Below are 21,351 nucleotides of genomic sequence, written 5' to 3' on the forward strand. Positions count from 1 at the left end.
ATTAAGGATCTAAATTAAGCAAAGAAGTTATACCATAAGGATGTCTATTTAACATGTGTGCAGGAATTAAACTTTTCCTGAAGTAAAAGTTAACTTAGTGTATTGCGTCTTAAAAACCTACCGTTACTTCAAGCACAAAATTTGACTACAAAAGTAGTAATAGGCTAGTAACTGAGCCTTACCCTTAGCTGGACTCTTATGTAGGTTTTTTAATTATCCCTTTTTTCTGTTGTTTTAGTAATTTTTAATATGGTTGTACTCATTATGAAGGCAAAGTAAGTACATTGCTTATCTCATAAAACCCCTGTAGCTGAGAAAGCCAGTGGTAACCAATATTTATGGCACAGGGTTCTGAACAGTTGCTTATATTGCTTGTCATCACCAACTGTCACTTGACTAGAGATAGTTACATGTGACCTCTGCATCCTCTCTAAGGGAGCATCTGTGGAAGCTGTCAATAACGTCTCAGAGAACACAGAAGACAGTAGCTGTCTCAGCCTCCTTTCCTGCAGTTTTCTTCCTGTTTGGATTCCCTCTTTTCCAGTAGCTCATTATCTTCTCTTCTGCTCCATGTGTCCACTGCCATCACAGGAGACAAAGCTATGGAGCACCAGCCCATGCTCTCTCAGCTCCTTGTAGCTCCATGTCCATTCTTGCTCTCTCCATAGGCCCTGCTAGCTTGAGTGCCCAGCAGGAAAGGAATGGGATGTGGAACCTGTATTTTGACTGGCAGAGGAAAAGATGATTTTCATTTGCATTCCTGTGGGAAGCAGGCTGGTCAGGAAGGTTTTGTGGAATGGCCTTGGTCCTGAAACTCTGAGAAGACTCATACTGACTGCAAGACATACCAGTCAGATCTCAGAAATGGCTGGAGAAGCGTGAGCTGCTGCTTATGCCCATAGTCCAGTCTGGTGCAGTGCAGTTATGGAACACAAGTCATTGCTTCAGCATTCTGACTAAGCCCATGGTGTGGCAGCTGCCCAGTGTTTTCTTTGAGACTAGGAAGCTTCACTTGTAGGTCACAAAGACATATTCAGGAGCAAAAAGTGATTTGTATTATATGTGCTTTGAACCCTTGAAAGCAAGTTTTCATCCCATATGCATATCCAATTCTGCACTGAATATCAAGCTAATTCTTCAGGAAATGAAACTGTTGAAAAACCATTCTCATCACCAAGTGGAATCTGCAGTTTGGAGATAGATGATGAAAGCATTGCAGTTCTTCAGGCCAATACACTGTGTATATTTTGTGGCAAGAGTGATGCCACTATTTCAGTGGAGTTTTGTTCTGTTTTAATATTCTATCATTCTTTTATGATAATTTTTTCTAGTTCCAAGTTGAATTCATAGTTCCTACACACAGCATTTATGTGTTACCTGAAAATGCAGGATGATTATGCGTGCTATTAACTGAACAACTGAAAATGTAGCCAAAATAATTAGGGAATGTTGGTTTTGTTTTGTGTCAGTATCAAATACAGGGAAAGAGGAATGGTATGCCAAAGTCACCAAACTGAGAAAGATAGTAGATCAACTTTTCTGTAGAAAGTTTGGTGAGTACAGTATTATTATTTTCTTCATTATGGCTTTGTATTTCTTGAAGGTTGCTTTCATTCCTTCCTTCATGTGAATGAGACCTTTGTTCAGTTTTTTTTTCAAGTATCTAAAATTATGGCAGTTGGGTGAAAAAGAAAGTTTTAGTTTACTGCTTATACAAGGTAAATTTATAGTTTAATAATAATTTTAAGTCTTACGTATAGAGCTCTTGTGATTGCTCTTAATTCCTTCCTATTTGGATTTTTTCCTTTAATGGTGAATAAAACAGCCACTTAATTATATTTATATCCACTGCAATATCATAATAATTAGTATTAAAACATTTCTGGGTGAATTTTTATGTTCTGTCCAATACGAAAAAATAGTCAACTTCATAAGAGCTAGAATAAAATTTTTTGTGATGCTCTATAATAGATTAACAGCTTTGGATAAAACAAATGTGTTATGCCCCATTGAGCAGTCCAGTAATTTCCAGTCTGGTATTGTGACTGCCCAACAGCAACATCATACAATATGGCAAACTTTTCACATTTTTGATGGGCTGAGACTTGGGTTCTGTTGGATTTAGATGTCCTGCGTTGTACCAGATTTTGTGATCACAATTGCAACAGCCTGCGGAATTGGTATCAGCTGTCTTTTAATTAAGGTTGATTGGCCAATCTGTCCAGTTACTGGATGTATTTTATTCCAACAGCTGAGGCCTTAGGGAGCACCGAGCCCAAAGCTGTTCCATACAAGAAATTTGAAGCTCATCCTGCTGACCTGTATGTTGAAGGGCTGCCAGAGAACACACCCTTTAGGAGTCCCTCCTGGTATGGAATCCCTTGCCTTGAACAAATAATTCAAGTGGGCAACAGAATAAAATTTGTGATCAAAAGGTAAGTCTAAACATGGAGGGTTTTTTAAAAAAGAGTCCAAACAAACACCCCATGTGTAATGAAGAGCTTGTTTTCATTAAAGTTGTGAAGCATTTGGTCTCTAGTTACCAAATAGGCAGATTAAATATTCTGGATCGTAAAGTGGGTATTTGCAATCCAGGCAAATATTTCAAAATATCTTTTGCATATCTGTAGCATGTTGACAAGTGTGAAAAACATAGCAGAAAAATTCAAACTCTTTAATTCATGTTATAATAGTTAGTAGTTTTTAATTTATGTAAGAATAAGCAGATTATTTGTGTCCTGATTGCAGGCCAGAGCTGCTAAGTCTCACTTCGACTGAAGTTACTCAGCCCCGGTCGAATACCCCAGGTAAGACAGGTGCTGTCTCCAAGTGGGAATGGAAGGGATTGATGGGTAAAGGCATCTAGATCAAAGCAGCATTTTTCAAGAAGTAACCCTTGTGTGATGAGTTTGCTGGCATGTTCTTCATGAGGACTGGAAGGAGTAAACCAGTCACTGTGAATGTGGATGGCTTCCCGGATTGTGAAATCATGGTGCAGTCCAGCTGCCTTTCAATAACTAGACTGGGTCACCTTCAGACCCCCAGAGGACTGGAGCTACTGTCCTGGCCTGAATCAAAGCTCTGGATTTGATTTGATTGGCATTTTACAGCTGACCCTGGGCTTTTTCAGGTCTCTGTTGGTAAGGAATTGTAGGGACTTCTTGAAAGCATGAAGTCCCTTTAACAGGGAGAAAAATCAGTTTGGGGTTTATTTCCAATTGCCCTGAATTGAAGTCTCTTGATGCTTTCTTGCTACAGGAATGTGCAATCCAGATCTCATTGGGTTTTTTAGGAGGATGTATCTGCTTGTAGTAATAACACAAGCCAAGATTCACAGCTTCCCATGCTTTTACACACACACAGCTTGCTGCAGGAAAAAAATAAAAAGAAGGAATGTGATTTAATAGTCATGCAATCAGTAGTCATCTTACATCATCACAATGTATTGTGGATTTTTTTTTTTTTTTATTTTAGGAAAAAACTCATATTCAGTAAGAGGGTAGTAAAACAGCAAAGGCTGTTTTCCTGGTAGAGCAGAGGAAAAGGCAGCATTGAGTTTGGGTTTTTTTAGAAGTAGTAACAGCAGGTGTCAGTGACAGCAGTGAAAAACCCAACTAATAAAATCCTCTTTCTGAAAGAACAGGCGAGTAGTCATGATGATTCTTAAACTTGAGACTGTTGGAATGTATGGAATAATACTTCCTTTTTTTTTACTGATTATTTCACTGTATTTTTCACTAACTGAATTTTCACTAACTGTAGGTGATTCTGGAATTACCAGTGCCCACCAGGCTTGCTGGGGTCCAGGGTCTGATATCAGAGAGATGAACACACTGGGCTTAAAGCCCAGTAAAAACCACTTCCCCAGACAAAGGCCAAGGATAATCTTGCTGCAGATGCAAACTTAAAGTTGCTAAAGAATATTAGACTTTTAAAAGCAAAATATTATTATTTTGGAAAATAGTAATCCTGTGCCATCAACAGTTTGTGAATAACAATGTTTTTAAAGTAAATTAGTCTGATTCTTTTGCCACTAGGACTATAACATGTGAGTAAGTGTAAACACACATGCAGGTGTTAAATACCTGTGAGATCTATCCAGTAAGTACACCAAAAGAATATTAATGCATCTTGCCATGGAAGTATAAGACACTAGAAATAAACAAAATAAGTAATTTATGAATCAAAAATCTTATTTGGAAACAAAACATTTCTGTATAGCTTCCTCCCTGCAAGCCTTCCACAGCTTGGAATCGGTAACTCAGTAGCAGTTAATTGTTATTTGTCAGTCGTGATGAAAGGTAATGAAGTATGATGCCATGGGTTGATACAGACCACAGGCATCCCACAAAAGCTGCTCACTCACTCCCCTCTGCAGCTGAACAGAGGACAGAAAATATAACAAAGGGTTCACGGCTGAGATAAAGACTGGAAGAGATCCCTTGTCAAATACCACCATGGGCAAAAGAGGCACAACTTAGAGATATAAGGTGAATTTATTGCTAACAAAATCAGAGCAGGATAATGAGAAGTAAAATAAGCCCTTAAAAACACCTTCCTCCCCACCTCCCTCCTTGCAGCTCTTCCTTCTGCCCCTGCAGTGCAAGGAGGCAGGAAATGGCGGACATGGTCAGGTTATCAACCACAGCTTCTCCGGCTGCTCAGCGAGAGGAGTCAATCCCCTGCTGCACCGCACCGTGGGATCCCTCCCATGGGAGAGTTCTCTGCAAAATTCTGCAACGTGACTCCATCTCACGAGTAGCAGTCCTTCCCCAGACTGCTGCAACATCTTCATGTACATGCCACAGGCAACAGTTCTCCCCATACTGCTGCAGCATGGATCACTTTTCCATGAGATGCAGTCTTCCAAGGACAGGCTGCTCCAGCATGGGAGCAGGGCCTCCTCTTTCCATGGGTCTCCCACAGGATCACAGCCTCCTCGAGGCATCCACCTGCTCTGGTGTGGAGCTTCTCCATGGGCTGCAAGTGGATCTCTGCATCCCCTGTGGAGCTGCTTCACCATGGTCATCATCACGGCCTGCAGAGGAATCTCAGCTCTGGCACCTGGAGCGCCTCCTCCCCCACCTTCTTCACTGACCTCAGTGTCTGTACAGTTGTTCCTCTCACATGTTCTCACCCTGCTTTTCTCTGGCCACAATTACAACTGTGCCACCACTTTTTTTGTTTATCTTTCTTAAAACTGTTATCACAGAAGCATTACCACCATCTCTAACTGGCCCAGCTTTGGCCAGTGGCATGTCCATCTTTGGGGCCACCAGGGATTGGCTCTGCTGGACATGGTGGAAGCTTCTAGCAGCTTCTCACACAACCCACCCCTGTAGCTGCCCTGCTACCAAAAGCCAGGCCATGCAAAACCCCTACAATGCCATTTATTAGGGAAAAAAAGGTGCTTTTTATTGGACATCCTTTGCTTTCTTCTCTAAGCTACAAACTATCTATACTGCCTAGCACTCCTGTGATCGGCCTTTATTTACAATAGAGAATAGGACTGACAATGATTTCTTAATGCTTAATCAAAATGTTTAGCAAAGCACTTTTAATCTTCATGTTCTACTCTAGAGTTATTATACACTGTGATAATGAATTCCAGTTTTGTAAGAATTACTAAAATAATTTCATCCTGCATCTAGAGGCTCTGAAGAGCAAGTTCTACTTGGGTCAGTGTCTGAAATTTGTAACTACATTTAAACAGATTTTTCATTGTGTAGAGGGAATTACATGTATCATTTAAGCTGCTGTTAATAATCATTACATTGTGTGTCTCTGTCTTCTCAGATGTGATTGTGTTGTTAGTTTTCAAGTTAATACGTTGAAAGAAGTGTGTTCAAATGTGCCTTTATATCTACAGCTGGGTAATCCTCTGACATATCTATTTTTGGTTTTTTGGTTTTCAGTGAAAGAAGAATGGAATGCCAAGATCACAAAACTAAGAATGCAAGTAGAAGATATATTTAGCATGAAGTTCTGTAAGTTGAATGCTAAATGAACTGTTCTGTAATGCTGCTGCATTTTAAAACTCCTCTGTTTAAATGTTACTGTATTTACTTAAGCATCAGAAGGATAGATAGATGTAGGATAGATATGGAAATCTTGACTTCCCTTGCTCTTTCCTATAACTGACATAATATTTTTATAACAGCATCCTAGGCTGTTATTTTTCTGGTTGTGTGACAAGAGACGATGCACAAAAGCTTTTGGATGAAGTTCTCAAATGAAAACTTTAGGCACTGCAGGCCTATATTAGATATTATCTGTAACAAGATGGGCCAAGTCCCCATTTGCAGTTATTCCACAGAAAAGAATAGAAAATCTGTTTAAATTTATTTAAATATTTCCATTTTTTTGGAGGGGTTTTGGTACCTTTGAGTAGTAGAGTTTCTGTAAGACAAGATTCTTAAAATCACTTGAGATAAAATTCCACCCATTTAAGTGTGTAATCTGTCATTTAATCTTTATTTTCAGCCCAAGCTCTGGGGCTTTCAGAGACAGTGAAAGTTCCCTATTTTGCATTTGAATCAAACCCCGAGTCCTTGATCGTTGAAGGCTTGCCAGAAGGAGTCCCCTTCCGGAGTCCCACATGGTTTGGAATTCCACGCCTTGAAAGAATTGTCCGTGCGAGTGACAAAATCAAATTTGTTATAAAGAAGTATGTTTGTGATTCAGTTATTTTTACTTCTGATTTTAAAGTTATTTTACTTCATTCCCAGCAACTCTAGGCTTTAAATGCTACCTAAATTCTGCTTCTATGAAACACAGAGAATATTTTGCACGTTTTATCTCATGTAAAGACATACATTCCTCATTAAATTTCTATAGATGTATAAGTTGTGTGTTTCATGCATCAAGGATCAAGGGGGGGGGAAATGGTCTTGTACCTGGAAAGCTTTTTTCCTTCTTTTAGTTTCCTTTTTCTGTTTTTTTTTTTTTTTTTCGCTTGAAGTAAACCCAAAAGAATTGCGGAATAGAAAATATAGCCTTGTGTTTTCTATTTTTTTTTTGTTGTTGTAGTAGATGGAGTCATCCATGCTTCTAACAGAATTTCATTGTAGAGAGCTGATGTTATGTGAATCGGAGCTCAGTTGAATTCCAAGAAATTTGTAACATTTTTTGTATTACTTGTCTTGCAATTGATTGGATTTGTTCTGTTCAACTTCTAGGCCTGAGCTTGTCACTTCCTATTTGCCTCTAAGACTGGCTAATAAAATAAAGAAAAAAGGTAAACAATTAAGTATTATTTGCTGCCATCAATTTGTGAATACTTCCTTTCTGCTTCCCTAGCAGACTGAGAGATCTTTGTGGTTGAAAAATACAGCTATTTTAAATAAAAGACATTATTTAAGATGATCTACCATAGGAGCCTCTCAATCTGCTATTATTTGAGAAAGACATTCAAACCATAAATGTATCTGCTTTTTTTACTTAACTATTCTAGTACAGAAAATGCAATTTACTCAATTTTGACAACCTTTTCACTTTTAATGGCTTCAACCATATTTAATTTAGAGCTTTGAAGTGCAGTAAATAATAATGATGTTTTATAAGAAAAGAATAAAATAATCTTTTGTCTGTAGAAAATTCAGATATAATTTTTTTGTTATTTAGATAATATTAAGTACCAAAAGTGTTCTTCACACTTAGAAAAAAATGAAGTTTTCTGAATTAGTAGAAAATCTAGGTGTGCCTTTTCAAGAACGCTAAACCTGCTTTTTAAGGTTGTGAGCATCACTGTATTGTTCAGGTTTTACTGTGCAGACTGTATTTAGTTGTCTGTTGGAATTCTCAGAATGCAGCTAGTTTTTTATTAGCTGTGCAGGATTTGTGCTTTACACCTTGTGTTCTTTTGGCTTCCAGTAATTAGTCCAAGGATTTCCAAAGAGTCACGAAGTTCTGCAGACAATTCAAGTGTCCCAGAGATTGAAGTTACTATTGATGACAGTATGGAAGAAATATCCTTAAATATTCTTCTGATGTTCTTTTATTCTTCGATGTTTTCTGTTCTTCTAAGCTTTCATAGCCCATAAGTAGCATACACTTCACGTAGCAAACTCCACTTCAAGATTCCAGATACACTTCAATATAGAAACAGTTTTATTTTTCATTTCTGAAATAAACTGGATACTATGTAGATGATGCTTAGGTAAAATGTTGGAGTTTTATGGCTTGCTTAGACACATTAATTCAAGCAAAGATGTGGGAACTGATGTAGTGCTGAGCAGAGAAATGACAGACGTGACCAGTAGTATTAAATACTTAAATACAACTCTAGAAGAATTTCTTAAGGGCTTTTTTTTTTTTTTTATTCTGCTCTTGATTCAGAATTGAAGATTTCTCTGGTAATCAAATTTGATGCATTGCTCTTTTTCTTTTTGTATGATGTGTTGAGTCTGCTCTCTGCATTATATATGTAATGTCTCTTCATAGGTCCTATTAAAGCACAAACATCAGATGCTCAAACTAATTCTCAAACTAATGGCTCCAATACAAATTTGAAGCCACAAGGGAGAGAGTTTTCTTTTGGTAAGTGTTGGGGGAATGAGCACGCATGAATTCCTTAAGTTTTGGTATGGAACATCCTGATTACATATCAGATATTTTGAACTCATGTTCTGTATAGTTAGTATAAATGACTGAAGTTCTTGCTTTTGTGTACATTCAGTTTTTCATTATGTGGAGTAATTTGCATTAGAGAAATCCTGGATGATATATGGAGTAAGCTGTGCAAATGCAGCACAGATCCAGTAGATCTTACTGATTTGGGTGCAGAGTCAGTTTTAGATTTTTGCTGGTCTGTTACTGCACGATGCTGCAGACCCTTGAGGGATTTTTCTGGTGCAAAGTACCACCAAGCACATAAACCCAGCTGAGATATGATAGTGTGCATAAAGTTCATAAGCGCTCCACAAATTTGAAATATTGACATCACTGTGCAGAGATATCTAGGTGGGGTGTAGGGACCAGGAAGGATTTGAACTAACCTTAGTAAGCCATGATCTATTAGAGCTGATTGTGCATGATTGCCATGATTGACCTCTACAGTTCTGGAAAATTAATAAAGGAAAAGCTGGACAGGAGCGAAAGTCATGTAGTTATATTTATGAATTTAGGCCAGAGCTTTTTGGTCGTGGACACCCAGGCCTGTCTGTGCAGTGCTCTGGAACAGAAATCTCTGCATTGAAAGCCGGGTCAATTTGCAATCCAGAAAAATTCTTCATTGTCAAGTGAGATGAATGACTGCATTCAAAGTAACTGTTAGCAGTTCTATATCTCAGTAAACCTGTTTTTCAGCATCCTTACATTCTGAGTTGATTTGCTTATGTTTGTGTAGGAATTCGTTTTTATTTACTCTATCTTTTTTGTCCCCTATGCTTTCTTTTTAGCTGTATGCTCATAAAGCGTGTAAGAGAGGAGTTATTTACTCCTACTAAGCCAATTGAGGATGAATGAGATACTGATTTGGCATGGGTGGTATTCATATTCAGAGTTGCATACAACTTTCTTGGACTGGCCTGTTGTTTAGACCTAGGCTTTTTCTTTTTTTTTTTTTTATATCTGCAACTTTTATAAACTTTTGGCTGAGGTTTTAGTAGACCAGACATGGCCTACTTATTGCCACCACAAATAAACCAGTGTAATAATTGCTCTGATGGCTGTCAGAAACAGAATGTCTATCTAGATGGACATTTAATCTCACCACTGAAGTAGAAACTGTGCTAGAGATGAAAGTTCTCAGGAGAGAGGCATGTGTTTCAGGGCTGTGTCACTGAACATATGAGGTACTTTCTATCACTGTTCTGGGTGATGGTTCAGATAAGTAAATTTTATGCTGATACTGTAAATTTGGATCACTCTTCGATTAATTTAGGTTTTTGTCACCCTTACTTTATCTAGTGGCAGTATCTTTCAAAGCTTCAGGAAAATCAGGATTGCTGTTTTGCAGAATGAAAGCCATTTTGCACATTTTACTGCTATAGCCAATAGGTTATCAAGCACAATAATTTATTAAACATTTATTAAAATATTTCTCAAAGAGTGATTCATTGTGTGAGTGTTGATCTGATTCTTCCAATTTCCTCCTGGCAGAGGCGTGGAATGCCAAAATTACTGACTTAAAACAGAAAGTTGAAAATCTTTTTAATGAAAAATGTGGTAAGTTTATTGACTCTTTTTTACTGAGATGCCTTTCTTATGAACATGCAACTAGATGTATGAGAGGTGTTCACATGTTTATTCCAGAAGTCCTGCAATCCTTGTTTGCTCTACAGTTTCCGATCTGAGTTCATTCTCATGTGCTTGCAATCCAGTGTCACATTTCCACTAGTTATTTTATTTGGATTTGAAAATGGAGGAGTTGTAGTTGGATTAAACTTTTTTAATGACCCACACGCAGAGTGATTCCACGTCCTGGCACATCATTTTAAGCTTTGATCACTCTGCTTACAAATGGGACTTTGTATGACTGCATGACTGAAAATGGGTTGTGGGTTATGAGTGGTATCTGGAGAAATGCGCTCCATCATATTCCAGTACTTCTCGTGCAGGCTGTTTGGAGACTAATGAGTTTTGGAAATGAAGGCTTCTCATTACTCTTCCAAATGAGGGTTTTTGAACAAGAGTACTAATCTCACCTGCTATTGGTGCTGTTCTCTAGAAGAGACAGAGGCAGAATGCATTGCCTTCAACAAAGTGGTGTACAGACAGGATAGTCTTGTATGCAGACCAAGCCAGTGGCATGAGCTGGCTGCAAGTTACTAATTTTCAGCAAATTGTGGTGAGATTTACTGCAACAGAATGAGTTATGTTTGAAACTGTTAACTTCCTACCTGCATACTCATAGCTGTCACCGAAAAAAGGCAAAGCCTGCTGGTTCTACCTAATCAAATAAAGTATGTATGTGCCAACTACTCTCTTCCATTTATGCGAGAGGTATTCTATTTCTATACACATCAGTTACCTAACTGGTACCTTATTTGCTCTGTTGCATTTCAGGGGAAGCACTGGGACTCAGTGAGCCAGTGAAGGTGCCATATACACTGTTTGAATCCTTCCCGGATGTTTTCTATGTGGAAGGACTACCTGAGGGGGTGCCGTTCCGCCAACCTTCGACTTTTGGGATTCCAAGACTAGAGAAGATCCTGAGAAATAAATCCAAAATAAGATTCATTATTAAAAAGTGGGACTTCCATATGTCTTTGATTATCTGTTCTAGGAGAATTGAAATGTAAACCAAAAAATTGAAATTGTGTTGCCAAGTTGCAACACAACTTGGCAACAATTACTCTACTGAAATTGCTGTGTAAAATACACACTGGAATATTTTTGGTATTTGAGGAAATGGTCAGAAAGCTCTTGTGCAGGTGGAGCGAGATACAGTGATCTCTTTGTTCTGAAAGACTCTTAGAACCTGTTCCGAGAGGAAGAGCAAGTTTGTATTTCTTAACCTGTCACAATTATCACATCACTGGTTTAGTTCCTACTGCAAGGATCACTTACGGGCTACTCATAAAGCTTGCTGGTTGTGTTCTGAGAGCTGAGGAGTGGAGATTCTTATAATGAGGGCTGTAAGAATTTTCTTTCTCTTGCCTAGAACAGGTTTAGTTCTATGCCAGTGCAGAAACAGTGGGAACAGAAGTTACAAGGACATGAAGTGACAGGACATGGGAGAATGGCTCTGAAGTGACAGAAGGGAGGGTTAATTTAGAAGTTTGGAAGCAATTTTCACTGTGAGGGTGGCTAGGCCCTGACCCAGATTGCTCAGAGAAGTTGTTGCTACCCCATCCTGGAAGTGTTCAAGACCAGGTTGGATGGGGTTTGGAGCAACTTGGTCTAGAGGAAAGTGTCCCTGGCCATGGCAGGGACATGGAACTGCATGGGCTTTATGTTCCTTCCAACCCAAACCAATCTGGGATTCTGGGATTCTGTGAAGCCTCTCAGTCATTGCGTTCTTGACTGTCTGTTTGGCTGAGATGATATCACTTACTTACTGCTTTTAGAAAACTGGATTTTCTTTAATGTCAATGTTATAATTTTATTAATGTTTGTGAAATGTTCAATCTGTTTGCAGGCCTGAGATGCTTGAGACAGCTGTCAAAGAAAATTCTGCTAGAAGCCCCCAAAGTGAGTTTTGCAACTGTTTAACTTTCTAGATGACAGTTTATCTCAGGGTTAAATACTAATTATGAGAGCAGTATGCTGGTAATAAATTTCTGAAAGAGTTATTCTACTTCACAGTTGCTTGGTTTGTTTGCTTTCTTGATTGTTTTTAAGATGGGAAAAGCACTTACCAGTTACAGTTAAAATATAGCTCTAACAGGAGAATATTAATATTTTAGAGTTATTTACAAACAATTGTGTCTCTAATGTATTCTTTATCAAAATGTAGCCAGTAATGTAGGATTCACAGGAGTTATTCATGTCTAGAGATAAATTATTTGCTCCTAGTATGTAGATGATCTAAATGACACATATACCAGAGTCAGGAGTGCAGATAGGCAGTAGAAAATTGTGTCAGGTAGGTGGGTCATGGAATAAATGCTCCCATTTTGAAACTAGAACTGGGTCCTCTTTGAAAACTTTGCCAATATTTATAATTTTGCAACATTTTCTTTATAGATGAAACAGAAGGTTTTGAGCTCTCTATAAATGTATTCTAAATTAATCCTCTTAGGAAAAAATAATTCATCCAGTCAAGCCAATACAGCAAAGACCACAAAAAGCACAGTAGTGAACACAACTGCAGGTGCTGAAGACATAAATATCATTCAAGTAACCGTACCAGGTGTGTATACTGGCTGGTTTCACATCATACTACTTACGCTTATATTCTTCATAATATTTCAGTTTGATGAAGTTTTTTTCCTACAGTCAAGCTGGTTCACTGAAATACAAATACAGTCAAGAAAGAACATAAAGTTACCATTTTAGTTTTGCTGAGATGTTGAATATTATCTAACACTCATTAATATCTCATCAGTGACATCTCTAGAATATTCTTAGTCCAACCACCTGTTAAGAAGTATCCAAATTTTCCTGATGCAATCAATGAATTATTGATTCGCAGTTCTTGGAAACTTCCAGATGTCAGTATTTGCACTGAATTGAATGACTATGCAGGCTGAGCTGCTTTGTCTTAACACTGATTACTGGTTTCTCAGACATATATTGCATCCACTGGAATTCACTGGAAACGATGAGGAATGTTGCATGCTATGGCCATCTGTTGAATGATCACTTTGCTTCTACCTTTACATACCATTCTATGTTCCGTAAGAAAGTAAAATACAATTCATTGGTTTAAATTACTTTTACAAAATCATCTCTAGACAGTAAACCTAGATTCATCCCTGGAAGTGTTTGAGGCCAGGTTCAATTGGGCTTGGAGCAACCTGGTGTAGTGGAAGGTGTCCCTGCCTATGACAGGGGTTTGGAACTGGATGATCTTTAAGGTCTCTTCCAAACGAAACCATTCTGTGATTCTGTAATGTCTTAGCAACTGTCTGTTTTTGTTATTTCTACACCTCTTTGTTACTGCTAAAACAAGGAGCAAAGACAGTGCCTGTTTAGAAGCTCTTGGGTATACCTGTTTTGAGTAAACGTGCAGGGATAAACAAGCTTCAGGGGGAAAATTTTACTTAATTCTTATGCTATTCTAATGATTTCTTCCAGATGATGAAACTGAGCGACTGCCAAAAGTAGAAAAAGCAAGACACTTGAGAGAGCAAGTGAATGATCTTTTTAGCCAGAAATTTGGTAATTGCTTCTTACTCCCCATTTTTACATAGGTGTGGGTGCAATTAATGTTGTTCATACTGAAGTTACTGAATAAATATTCATTCACAGTGAATAATATAGATGGTCATTAAAATGAACAAATTTGAGAATTGTCTATGAATGTTGTGCTTTGACTTCAAAAAGAGTCTTTTGTAAGCGATGTAGGCAGTTTGGTGTTTTAAACTATAAAGTCCTAAGAGTCTAGATTACTTTATGCTTCCCCCTCCTTTTTCCTGTTGTGTGTGTCAACATGGATGAAGTATTTATTTTGCTGACAGTCCATGGTTCTTCTCAGGGTTTCATAATCCTGACCTCTTAATACTTGGGACTAGAGTAATTTTAAAAATGCAATTTAACCTTTTTGCTGTGTATAGTTTTGTTTGTTTTTTTCACTTTGCACTGCACAGTAGTAATGACCTGGGTTTCCTTATCTGAAATTCCTTCACTTGTGCTGCATTGAATTGCTTTTCATAGCATTGCAGGAAACGCTTTGTTTTCCTCCACGTAGCTATTTCCTGTTATATCCTGTTCTATACACTTTTCTAAGAGCAGAATCTGTGCTCTTCATATGCTGAACTGTCAGAGTTGGAGTTGTTACTAATGCTCTCATAGTAATGTTCATGAGTGGAATCCAGAACCTCATTTCTGTAAACGTTTCATTGTCAAGGGAATTTTAATAGTTTGGATCTGATAGAAAGCATGGGTTTGCATTTTGATTCTTAATCATCTGAGGACCTTTTCTTCAGTGTAATCATAGATATTGTAGGCTTGGAAATAAACATGACCTCTCTCACTTAGGTGAAGCCACGGGTATGAATTTTCCTGTGAAAGTTCCATACAGAAAAATCACTAACAACCCTGGCTGTGTGTTGGTGGATGGAATGCCTCCAGGTGTGGCATTTAAAGCACCCAGTTATCTGGAAATCAGCTCAATGAGGAAGATTTTGGAATCAGCAAAGTTTATCAAGTTTACTGTCTTAAGGTACGTAGTTGCCATTAATTAAATTGTGAGCACAGCCACATAGCTGGAATAAATGTGAGAGAATAGAAGTTGTAGTACATCTTTAAATAGGTGTTGGCACTTTTTGGATAACAACATATCAGGTCAAATGAAGCCCAGATGTTCCTTGCATGAATGAAGGGAGACATGTCCAATCTAGTGTGACAAAGGACATATTATTAGTACTGCATATTACAGCAAGCTGTCTTTTGAGTTGAAAACGAATCATAATGTGTAACAAAGTCCTATAGTTTTCTGAGTGTTGCTCTCCTAGTCATGGTATCAAGTTTTGAGACAGGTCCAGAGTTCATTCGTTTCTATTCAATACTTAAAAATACAATATTGTCCACTTGCAGTATGAGGGAGTTTCATTTGTATGTGTATATCTCCATAGACATATATACACACACACACATACAATGTTAATTTGTATGCATGAAGCAGAATAGATTAACCTTTGGAATCATTTTAAGGAGGAGTTGAAAATAAAAATTTTTCCATTTCTGTAACTTCTCAAATCATAGATGACTTCACAGGAGTGTAAAAGCTTCAGTTTATCTTTAGAGAGAGAGATTTCTTAAATATATTTTACTAAGAGGTCTGAATTCTCAACCGTTAATTATGACATATTCCAACCAAAAGGACTTTGATGTATTTTTTTGAATTGAACCCTGAAGAAGAGATGACCCCTTGCTAAGTAGCAGGGACCAAGGGAAGGGTTTAGCTCTTCCCATGTATGTTACTTTTCAAAACGCTAGTTTGGAACAATCCAAAGTGCCCAAGAGCTGCTATTCCTTCTGGGTTTTTTTACTTTCTTTTAATTTTTTAGCATGACCTCTGTTACAGAAGGTATGGGGAGGTTGCATTGGAAGGAAATGTCATGCAGTGCATTTTAGAATCAGTAATTTTATTTTATTTTTCCAGACCATTTCCAGGACTTGTGATTAACGATCGTAAGTATTTATGAGACTCTGATAACAAATGTATTTTTGCAACCTACGATGATTCATTTTCTACATTGTGTCTTAGTGGCAGAGGCCCCAAGTCGTTAAGGTCTCTGTATAACTCTTGTCTGTGTATTTCTCATTAAGATTTCCTGACTAAATATTTATGTACAGTTAACTTGAGGGCAGGGGGATAAATTTACATTTAAACAGCATAAGATTAGCATTGGCTTGATGTGAAAATGCAAGACATTGATTTTGTATTTTTCAGCTGCAGAGTCCCAAAGAAATTTAGGATCCTGACTGAGCAACAGACGTACATGAGAGTGCCTACATTGTAGGTTTAGATCCATCACAGTAGCAGTTAGTAAGCAAGAGCTTTCCAGTAGCTGCACAACCCTGTTCCAGTGAAGAATTCTGCATTCTGCTGAAACTGTGACAGTTTTGAGAGGCAGAGTGTACTTAGCTGAAGTGCCATGGCAAATTTGGCCCTGACAATGAAATTGTTTGGGGTAATGGGAGGGAAAGGTATAGTATTTTTGGTTGCTAAAATAATTGTGACCTGGTTATTAGATGTAATTTAGGAGAAAAAACAAACCATGAAGCATTGTCACTACAGTGTCCCTTGTGTCATGTTTTTGTGAGCCAATGTCAGATTAGAAATTCAGAGGCCAAATATCCTGTCATCAATTTGGCCTTACCCAGCTTGACCCTTAGCGACCCAGTGTTTGTGCAAATATATTCAGCCACCAGTGTATTCCAGCTAACAAGCTGAGGTCTATGCACTGCAAGTATGAGGTGTTCTCAAGAAGATATTGTGTCCAGTTCTCAAGAAGTATTGTGGCACCCCCCAGCATGTGTTGGGAATGGGGGAGCAGACTAGTCATGGACCACGTGAGGTTTAGGCATTATCTATGTCCACTAATTATGATAAAAATGATCTGATACTGATGGATACCAAGGTGAACGACTGAAAGACTCTGAACCTACTGCTTATAATTATGGTGCTTTATTCTTACCTGAAGGACATGTAGAAACTTAAGAGGAAATTGGTGGTGTTTGCAGGCAAGATAGGGAATGTTTTTCCTGTAACAGGAAAGATTGAACTGCATCTCAGTCACAAGTGCTAGTAACCTGTTCAGGTTTCAGGATTTGCAGATTCAAAGGTTGTCTTTGTGTTGCATGTGAACCATTTTCATTGTGAAGTAAAACAGTGCTTATGTCTAATCTTAGAGCTGGTGGAAAAAGATGAAGCAGAAACACCACCAACAGCACCAGCAGCAGCCTCAGTACTACCAGGTGATGCAGAGCATGACACATGTCCTTGCAGGAGGGGTGGGGTATGGAGTTCTGCATCTTATTGGCAGATGTCATTAGTAGTCATGTCCTAGGTATTAGCTGCTCATGATGAGCCATTTCATTTTGAGAAATGGTGTGCAGTACTTTTATAGCTGTTAAATATTAATAATTTAATGGAAAATATCTCTAGTTTCTTTGAGCTGTGTCATTGGCGTGTTCCTTGATTTGATTTTTGCAGATTATGAGTGAGCTGGAAAGAAAGTTAGTAGGGGCAATGTATAAAGTCAATTCAGTATCCATTTATTGATGTCTGCTTAACTCAAAAGCGTGCATGTCTGCATGTTCAGCCAAGTGAAATTTGCCTGCATAGGTGGCAGTGGGGTCTGGATGGAATTTCTGCCTGCTGCCAAGCTCTGTAACCCCTGCTAGACTGCATGTGGGACTGCACACACATCACCTATCTTAGTCTGAAGGGAGAACTTAGCTTTGTGCTATGAATTTACTAAAGTAAATGTGGTTGAGCAACATTGCTTTGATCCAATACAGCTTCTAAATGTTCATATACCTTTTAAAAATGTGTATCTTAAATTCAAGTAGTGTGGAGAAAACTTTTGCAATTGACTGAATAAATCATTACACAAAGAAACTGGGAAACTAAGAGAAAACATCTGATAAACATTTTAAGAGTAAGGGATGCCTGTATGATGCAAATTATTACAAAGGAAACTACTGGGTCCTCTGTTTATATGTGGGGGTGTGGGAGGGAGATCATCTGCTGATGGTCTGTGAACTTGCTGTGGTCTGTCAGTCCTTAACATCTGCAGTATTAAAAAGGTGTGTTAAATGGTTTTCCCAGAACCTGTCCATCTACAATCCATGCAGAGATAGTAGAAAATTTAGCATGGAATTAAAACGTACTTCTTGTTCTCTATTATGCACCTTCCCACTCTCCCCCAAAGTATGCATACTTGCCATCAAAGATAATGCTTAGGAGAAGTGGTGACTTTTCTTTAAGCTGTTCCAAATTTGGTGTATTCTGTGCAAGTGCACCTTATATTGTGCTGGGTCTTGGTGATATGTCTGGCACAGTGGATCATTCTTGGAAGAGAAAGTGTTACATAGTTGAATGGAATAAATGTTTGGGTATTTTTTATATTTTGCTGCAGACTATAGAAGACAAATTTATCTCAGACAAAGAGATATAAGTCTGATTGTTAAAGAAAAAATGAGGTGCTTTTTTCAGGGAAAATGAATTTCCCTAATCTGATTCATCTTGTTGAAAGTATATTCATATTCATTTGGTTGTATTTTTTTTTCATTTAAGAGCCAGCTGAACCAAGACAAATAGAAGTATCTCTAGGAGGTAAGTGTTTCCAAGTGTCTTCAGTTATTATCTACAAACATTTTTAAGTCATGCTGAACAAAGTGGCATCTGTTTTTAAAGTCTGGTCAGTCAAAACCGAAAAAAAAAGGTCTTTTATTGGCTCCTGGCACATTTCTTCATTTATAATAATATCATGCTGCATCACGTGAAAAATACTTTGCAGCAGAAGTTTCTATTTCAATAATTTTACAGAGGAGTTTTATGAATCGTTCATGGTTGGTGAGTCATGCCTATACATAGGCTCTGAGGGATTGTTCATATACTGAATGATGCATCTAGGTATTCAGCACAGTAGTTTCCACGATTGATGCAAGTGAGTGATTGCCATCATCAGGAACTCTGAATGCCATATTGGCTTGGATATACTGTCTTGCGGGCAAGGGAGTGGAGTATTGCTGTTCTTCAAGCGCTTAAGCTCTGAAAAACATCCAACTTTCCTATTGTCCAAGAATATACTTGAGTTGTATCCTTTCCAGGTAGAATCACAGAATCATTTAGTTTGGAAAAGCCCTCTAAGAACATCAAATCAAACTGTTGCTCCAGTACCGCCAAACTCACCACTAAACCATCTCTCCAAGTGCCACATCTACACAGCTTTTAAATCCCTCCAAGGATGGTGGCTCCATCACTTCCCTGGGCAGCCTCTGCAAGGGCTTGACAGCCCTTTTGGTGAAGAAGTGTTTTCTAGTATGTATATATATGTAAGACCAAGGAAGCTGTAGGTTTTGTATCCCCCCTGTGTTTTTGTACATGGCCTTGGTGCATTAGGAATACTGAACTGACCTGAGAGTTGTTGAGAGTTGGGGTGCTGTTGTCCTCTGTGTGCTCTGCTCCTGTAAATGCTGCCTCTGCTATACCCCAGCCTGTCAGCATGGCTCTGGATGGCTGTAGCTGTCTCTGCTATGCTTGGCACAGGGGATCCAAGGTGCTCTGGTAGTTTGCTGGGGTGCTGCCTTCATGTCAGGTGGTCCTGAGAGGGGTTCACTGTTGTGTCTGTGGCAGCTTGACAGCAACATAGCCAACAGTCCTGGGATGGAGGCTGCTGTGCATCAGCATTTTTCGTCTTGAGACTCTCAACTTTGTTTCATTCCCTCATCCTGCTTACATTGCCCCAAAAGAGAAAGCACCAAATCTCAACACTCCTGTTCTTCTGTACCCTTTTCCATGGAAATTCCCTTTCTGGTCTCTGTTGTCTCCATTCAGTTTCCCTGTCATATCACTGAACTCTAAGCCAAGCCAACGTTCTCAACCAGAATGAGTGTTACAAGCTGAGTTACAGGTTCACTCCAAGTATTTTAAGTCAGTCTTTCTTGGAGTATGGACCAACCCTGTTGCAGCAATCAAGACAGAAAAAAGGCAAATGTTAGAGTCACAGCAGAGTTGAGCTGCAGATTTTGAACTTACAGCTATGAAGGCTGGAACATCAGATGTCTTTATCATGCGAAAACTCTGTGGGATTGCTGAAGGTAGATAATGAAGGAGAAAGACAATTGTTCCTGAATACTGCCATGTGGAGGTAATTTAGCTGTGGGCCTTCAATGTTATGGTTTGGAAGAGATAGAAAAGCGTAGTTTTGAATTTGTCATCCAAAACTGGCTTCAGACACTATAACTACAGATATGTTTTTGTGAAAAGGCATACAGTGGCTAAAGAACCCAAAATCACTTCAGAAATAGGATGGAAAGTATAAAATGATCATGTGGTGAAACAGATTGGCTTTGTAGTGAGGAATTACTCTCACCTCGAACCTTCCAAACAACTTCAGGGAAAAACTGATTTCCTTCCAACCATATTCTCTGTTTGTAAAAAGAACAGAATCACGCTCTGGGTTATATAGACAGTGCTATACAGACATGAGATTCCTTTGATTTGCCTCCAAGCGTCCCTGCAATGAGAAAAGCTGTATCAAAAGGTGGTGAATGCTTTAACCACCATTATTTTTTTTTAATGTATCATATTGCCTTCCTGTGTGATACTCTGCTTTGAATAAGAAAATTAGCTAGAGTTAAAATTTGTTTTGGATTGAAATAGAATAATGCAGAAGTCTGTATCAAGTTGAGAGAGAAGAAGCCCTACTAATGCCAATTTTATTTCCATTCTTTAAGAACTACAGTGCTCTAAGATCCGAAGCTGCTTTGCATTGCAGTGGAAATGGTAATTTCCACAGAATCAGATTCTGTGAATACATTTTTAATTATCATTAATAGTTAAAAAATATAATGAACACTTTTCATGTTTTTATGAATTTTTTCTTAAGTACAGCAGTAACAAAATTGGTGGGGAAGTTCCACTTTTTTTTGTTCATTACTGCTTTTTTAACAGATAATACAGAAACAAAAGAAAATCTTCAAATAAAGCAAGATCCAGACCTGACGTCATAGACCTCATCAATACTGGGTAAAAGAATTTAGTGTTTCTTGAAGTCAACACCTGTCAAGGAATAATATTTCTATATTTTTGGCTGGGAAAAAGAGAGATGAGGTATAATACTGTATGTCAGAAGGTGCCAGTCCTTTAGTTGTGAATGATTTTATGTCCCTTAGTTCTCATATATAAAATGTTGGATGTTTTGCACTTTCTTATCCAAATACAATATAAAGCACACAGTTCAAATTTGTGAGGCAGTCAGTCCTAGAAAAATGTGGCCTAAAAATAAAAATGTGTGCTGGTAACCACATACCTCAGAAGCAGAGCAACTGAACGCTGAGGGAGTTAGTGTTTATGAAGAACTCTGACATGGTTGTGTGAAAAAGCATTATTATTCTTGGTAACACCTATATACTTCCAAATTGTAATTGAGTGCGAAAGCTCTTCACTATGATTGCAGTATTGTCTGAGCTTCAGACACTCAGTAAAGCTATTAACTATATGACAAACCAACCGCCTTTAAAAGTTTTCTTTCTTTTCTGGTAACTTTCATGAAAAGCCTTGTTTAA

At 38.2% G+C, this 21,351-nt stretch overlaps 1 protein-coding gene across 1 annotated transcript in view; it reads left to right on the forward strand.

Annotated features, from left to right (window-relative positions):
• Positions 1–21,351, forward strand: part of GTF2I (general transcription factor IIi) — a 124,193-nt gene that overhangs the window by 101,582 nt on the left and 1,260 nt on the right. The window contains exons 27-44 of the mRNA XM_085078707.1: positions 1,470–1,553; positions 2,252–2,435; positions 2,749–2,807; positions 5,916–5,987; positions 6,484–6,667; positions 7,179–7,237; positions 7,873–7,956; positions 8,443–8,538; positions 10,102–10,167; positions 11,008–11,191; positions 12,083–12,135; positions 12,686–12,796; positions 13,684–13,767; positions 14,587–14,770; positions 15,713–15,741; positions 16,966–17,031; positions 18,356–18,394; positions 20,738–20,812. Coding sequence (XP_084934833.1) covers positions 1,470–1,553; positions 2,252–2,435; positions 2,749–2,807; positions 5,916–5,987; positions 6,484–6,667; positions 7,179–7,237; positions 7,873–7,956; positions 8,443–8,538; positions 10,102–10,167; positions 11,008–11,191; positions 12,083–12,135; positions 12,686–12,796; positions 13,684–13,767; positions 14,587–14,770; positions 15,713–15,741; positions 16,966–17,031; positions 18,356–18,394; positions 20,738–20,796 — 1,697 coding nt within the window. The 3' untranslated portion in view covers positions 20,797–20,812. The remainder of the gene's footprint in view (positions 1–1,469; positions 1,554–2,251; positions 2,436–2,748; positions 2,808–5,915; positions 5,988–6,483; positions 6,668–7,178; positions 7,238–7,872; positions 7,957–8,442; positions 8,539–10,101; positions 10,168–11,007; positions 11,192–12,082; positions 12,136–12,685; positions 12,797–13,683; positions 13,768–14,586; positions 14,771–15,712; positions 15,742–16,965; positions 17,032–18,355; positions 18,395–20,737; positions 20,813–21,351) is intronic.

This window comes from Lichenostomus cassidix, chromosome 19, assembly GCF_008360975.1.
Source record: "Lichenostomus cassidix isolate B80296 chromosome 19, HeHo_3.0, whole genome shotgun sequence".
Taxonomy (NCBI): domain Eukaryota; kingdom Metazoa; phylum Chordata; class Aves; order Passeriformes; family Meliphagidae; genus Lichenostomus; species Lichenostomus cassidix.